The sequence below is a fragment of the Mixophyes fleayi genome, unplaced genomic scaffold (assembly GCF_038048845.1).
Source record: "Mixophyes fleayi isolate aMixFle1 unplaced genomic scaffold, aMixFle1.hap1 Scaffold_803, whole genome shotgun sequence".
NCBI classification, from domain to species: Eukaryota; Metazoa; Chordata; class Amphibia; order Anura; family Limnodynastidae; genus Mixophyes; species Mixophyes fleayi.
In genome coordinates this window covers 20658-26449 of record NW_027448524.1, presented here as the reverse complement: position 1 = coordinate 26449, position 5792 = coordinate 20658, and the positions used below count along the sequence as shown (strand labels likewise).

The following is a 5792-nucleotide window of genomic DNA, read 5'->3' as shown; positions in this document are numbered from 1 at the left end:
TTATTTTTTGGGGCGCTTATAGTAGCCGCAGAACCCAGCTGGATGGAGGTGGGAGGCACTATTATTACATGGTGAGGTAACCTCACGCCTCTCTAGCAAACTGTGGGGACTCTGCGGCTCCCCCTCTTTCTGATGGCTTCAGTGGGTTCACCTACCATCTCCATGCTAATGATTCACCATGACATAAACTATAGTACCCCAAGCATGTAACACCGCGATCCTCTCCCAAACATCTAATACCCTGTGTGAGAGTCCCCAGGAAAAGCTGGAGGAGAACGTAAGCTCAGAGGCTCAGTGTCACTGAAATATCAATGTGGATAAATAAGAAGGGAAAGGGTGAAACCTTCAGTTTGATGTACGGGTCTCAGAAACATCCAGGCTTTATTCAATCCGCAATCCCATGAAACAAACTTGTGTGTTAATATGACTCACTGTCACTACTATTAATGATTTACAGAGTTCTAAGTGTTGTTACCATGGCAACCACAGTCACCTGACCTATAACATGAGCAGAGATGTTTTGGAACCCCCCTCCCCCTTCTCAGCATACTTGTTCACAGCGCCCCCTCCTATTCCTCTTCCATGATGTACATAGAGTGAGGGGTCTGATCACGTAAACCTCTCCTCAGGAACGAGATGGGTGCTGAGACACTACCCTCCCCACCAGTCCCCCAAAGAGAAGATACAGAAAGATATCCTAGAAAAGTTATCTGTATAAACAGGTGCAAGATTTGTTGTTTAAAAAACCCCACAGATATAAGTGTGTAGGGTTCCAGCTTTACTGTGACAATAAGTCTGGTGTAGCCCTAAACTGGCCACAGGTCATGGTCAGTCTCCTAATAATGCAGGGAATCTGTCACCATAGAAATGAGCATTATCATTAGTTTCTATGGAATACAATCCACTAATTGTTATGAGGATCTTTATTTATAAGCTGTAGGAGTCACTCGATGACCCCACTGATCCACGCTGCAAACAGCCCAGTACTTATGGGAGAGGTCTGTGTCACATCAGAATCTTCCATCACCACCCCCATCAATGAACACTGCTCAGCCTCATGTGTGTGGTATATTAATGATGACTTCAGGACTGTCCCTACTACTCGTGTCTGTCTTGTGTGTATGGGAGACCTGGCTTTACATTGGGCAAAGGTTTCAATGAATGTTGCTTCAAAAATACTATTTCATTTCTACAGTTCTGCAAAACTGGAAATACCGCACCTACTCCTTATTCTCCACTCAACTGGCCATCACCCCCCACCAGGGCAAACCCACCCCACAAGGTGCTCTTGTGGAGCTCTGGACACACCTGGGTATAGGCCACCACCAATAATAATTTAGCACTTTATAAATGGCCTCCATTGTTGTACACACAATAAGTACAATCACTCCTCAGACTATAAGACAACAGGACCCGGGGTCTGTGTGTTATAAAACGTCACATTAGCTGTAACTAGTTGTGATGATTAGAGAAGAAGTATTATCAGCTAAACACTTCCCTATATACTGCATACAAAGAACTACAACCCTCCGTATCCTCCGCTGTGATTGGTGGAAGTCGTAGTCTTACAAGAAGGATATCCCTGACTCACCTACTAATGGTTCTCTTTTCTAAAGTCAATATATGAAAGGATGCGTGTAGGTATGTAGACATGTATGTATGCATGTTATATACCGCAAACAAAATCAAACACTTCTTTTAAAATTATATTTGGCAAAAATCAGCAAGTTCTTAAATAACATTTTTCAGATGCAAAAGGCGCGGTCCCCATGCGAACGAAAAATAGAGCCAGGGAACGCAGATATACAGAGAACATACATACACACATGTAACACAGAGGACACATGTTCCTGTGGAATTAGCCACACCCCTTCAGGTGAGTCACGGTATCTACAGCAGGATTCCCTGTGCGCAGCTTGTTATATAATGACCTCACAGGTGTCCTGGAGGCGTGCAGTCTCCGCAGGAGTTATGGCATCTTACACCTAGTAGAGGTTCACTGGCCACAAGGGGGCGCCAGCTGTCTGTCCAGCAAATCACAGCCTGACCCATCCTGTGCTCGGAGAGGAGCTGGACTCGGACCCGTATAATCACCTGTGTAGTGAGCTACAGAAAGCATCCCTGGGGTGCTCCCCTCACATCTCCTCCCCCTTAATAAAAGTGTCCTCTGAGCTCCCAGCGGCTGCCTCAGGTACCTCCCCTGGGCTGTCTGCTCGACTCTCCAGAGCACCGTACGACGGGTGAGCAGGAGAGGCCAGAGGTGAGAGGTCCTGTTCCTGGAGTACAGAGGCCACAAAAACCTAGAGGACAGAAGAGTGATTACACTAATGATGGACACCGGAGGACCCTCGACTCCAATCACATGGAAGGTGTCAGTTTATCTCTCATCTATTGATTATTGGGTGGGAGGTAGGATGAGAATGTCATACTCACATTGGACTGAAGGGTGGATGATATACTGGTACTTTCTGTGTCCTGCACGATCCCTTCGCCCTGTTCAGACATCTAGATGGAGACAGGAAGAGAATGTTTAGTAACAGTATGGAAAGGGTTACGGGAAGTAGGAGGAGCTTGTGATGAAACACAGGGAGCGCTCCTATAGGTTGTTAGCATATGGGGGTGGGGTCTGTTTCTTTAGTTCAAACCTGATAGCTCGATGGTCTCTTCAGTTGCAATTTTCTAAGACAAAGTCCAAAAATGGAGAAGAGCAGACAGCAGAGGAGGGTGGTGAATGTAAACAGAGTAACCGGGTGTGTAGACCCTGCATGGAGACAAGATAGGAATATGAGTACAGTGGTGTAGGCACTGGTCTGAGCCGAGGCCATCTAAGGGCGCGTGTTATAACGCTATGTGAGTGGGCGTGGTCTATCGCCCCATGAGTGACGTTATTCACACCCAGTGTCCAGCAAGTTATGATTCTCAGGTCTTCCTACCCCTTGTACCAGCTCTGCATGTGGGGTAGTAGTACTGTACTTCTGGGCACTGACTACCTGGAGGTCTGGGGACCCTACTGGGGGAAGGGGCGTAAGAGGGCGAGATTTATGGGGCGATAGAGAAATGTGTAGTGGAGTGACCTCACCCAGCCGCAGGACAGAGAAGAAGAGTAGCCAGAAGATGCAGAGGATGGGAGCAGCGAGGAGCTGCTGGGAAGCCGCCGTGTGCAGACTGGGGCTCAGCCTGGTCGGGATATAGGCGTAAAATATATTGTATCTGTCAGTCATATGTTTCAGGAGCAGATACAAGAGTCCTGCAATGAAAGAGACCAACATTAGACAATAAAACAAGGTGATGGCCAAATCTACAATAGAAGAGGCTACAGATAAACAGGGAGTGGGGTGGTAACCCTCTAATATGGAGATGGGTACAGGACCAGAATCCATACCAGGCAGGTAACTGCCCTTTCACACACCTTGGCACCCCAGAACTACGGATGGCACAGAGAGGATAACTTACCAAAGGGAACGATGATGGGACAGGTAATGCTGTAAGTCATCACCACAGAGAAGACACAGGTGGTCCAGGCATACTCCAGGCCAAACTGGAATTCATAGGCCTGACTCTGCAACAAGAGACCGGAGTCTACACCTGTATTCTGGACATGTCACCCATAACCCCAACCCTTCCCACTACTACAGAAGGGAGTGTTACCCGTTTGACGTGGAGGCGCTCAGGCACTGATTTGGCCAGGCAGAGGCGTGCCGCGTATAGAGTGAGGCCAGGTATCCGCAGCAACTCCATGGCAGTGCCAATCAGACTGGCTGTGATGACGTAATTCACAAAGAAGGCCCCATTATTGGGGAGAAAGACACACCTGGGGGACATGGAGTGCAGTAATCAGAGACCAATCCACAGGGAGAGAGTACGAGGGTGACGTTGGGGGATCATACTTAATACTCACTGGAACTTCAAGTTGGCAGATTCCAAAAAGTGAACATCAAACAGCCAGCGGAAAAACAGATCCAAGCTGGATGAGATATAAGTGAATTAATATCCTATAACTATTACTCAATACTCGTTAGATCTCCTTCTCAACCTTCTAATGATTGTTACAAGATATATTCTCTGAATAGAAGAATATTAATTTACAATAACATAATATGAGAATAAAAACCTGGTGATAGGAAGGAGAACACAGGTGAAGGAGGGGTGTGCAGGGGTGAGTGAGAGAGGAGAACCTTGTACAGGTGAGATGATGGTGAGCAGTGCAGTACCTGGTCAGACCTAGAGAGGGCAGTATGATGACCATGAACACGAGGAAGAAATAACACTTGTGCATCGTTAGCTCATTTTCATTAGATCTGAAAACAAAGTGCAGAACGACAATAAGAAAAGGAGAAGAGAAAAGTGCAGGACAGTGATAGGTTACATAGAAAGGATAAATGAGGTGAACACAATACACACAGAGGTATAACTGACACCGAGCCTGCACGATATGGTGGGCTGCCAGCAGCCTGGTCCTCTATACCAACTGGTGTCATGGTACTCCTTCATACTACTACTGCCGGGGAACGTGTACTGCTAATACTACTTCTACTACTGCCGGGGAACGTGTACTGCTAATACTACTAATACTGCTGGGGAATGTGTACTGCTAATACTACTAATACTGCTGGGGAATGTGTACTGCTAATACTACTAATACTGCTGGGGAATGTGTACTGCTAATACTACTAATACTGCTGGGGAATGTGTACTGCTAATACTACTAATACTGCTGGGGAACGTGTAATACTAATACTACTAGTACTTCCGGGGAATGTGTACTGCTAATACTACTAATACTGCTGGGGAAAGTGTAATACTAATACTACTGCCGGGGAACGTGTACTGCTAATACTACTAATACTGCTGGGGAACGTGTAATACTAATACTACTAGTACTTCCGGGGAATGTGTACTGCTAATACTACTAATACTGCTGGGGAAAGTGTAATACTAATACTACTACCGGGGAACGTGTACTGCTAATACTAATACTTAAGGGGAATGTGTACTGCTAATACTACTAATACTGCTGGGGAACGTGTAATACTAATACTACTGCCAGGGAACGTGTACTGCTAATACTACTAATACTGCTGGGGAACGTGTACTGCTAATACTACTGCCGGGGAACGTGTACTGCTAATACTACTTCTACTACTGCCGGGGAACGTGTACTGCTAATACTACTAATACTGCTGGGGAACGTGTAATACTACTACTACTAATACTGCTGGGGAACGTGTAATACTACTACTACTAATACTTCCGGGGAATGTGTACTGCTAATACTACTGGAATGTGTACTGCTAATACTACTAATACTGCTGGGGAACGTGTAATACTACTACTACTAATACTTCCGGGGAATGTGTACTGCTAATACTACTAATACTGCTGGGGAAAGTCTAATACTAATACTACTACCGGGTAATGTGTAATACTAATACTACTGCCGGGGAATGTGTAATACTAATACTACTGCCGAGGAATGTGTAATACTAATACTACTGCCGGGGAATGTGTAATACTAATACTACTGCCGGGGGAATGTATAATACTAATACTACTGCCGAGGAATGTGTAATACTAATACTACTGCCGGGGAATGTGTACTACTAATACTACTGTTGGGAAATGTGTAATACTAATACTACTGCTGGGGAATGTATAATACTAATACTACTGCCGGGGAACGTGTACTGCTAATACTACTTCTACTACTGCCGGGGAACGTGTACTGCTAATACTACTAATACTGCTGGGGAACGTGTAATACTACTAATACTGCTGGGGAATGTGTACTGCTA

The 5792-nt window shown here is 45.6% G+C and overlaps 1 protein-coding gene across 1 annotated transcript; it reads right to left on the bottom strand.

Moving 5' to 3' along the window:
- Positions 1-1693: 1693 nt before the first annotated feature.
- Positions 1694-4331, bottom strand: LOC142135726 (osmosensitive cation channel TMEM63C-like). The gene is made up of 8 exons (XM_075194618.1): positions 4212-4331; positions 3899-3964; positions 3649-3811; positions 3454-3559; positions 3080-3247; positions 2646-2761; positions 2434-2505; positions 1694-2300 (listed from the first exon to the last, which is right to left on the bottom strand). The coding sequence occupies exons 1-8, from the start codon at positions 4274-4276 to the stop codon at positions 2136-2138; spliced, it is 921 nt and encodes a 306-aa protein (XP_075050719.1). The 5' UTR covers positions 4277-4331; the 3' UTR covers positions 1694-2135.
- Positions 4332-5792: the final 1461 nt, after the last annotated feature.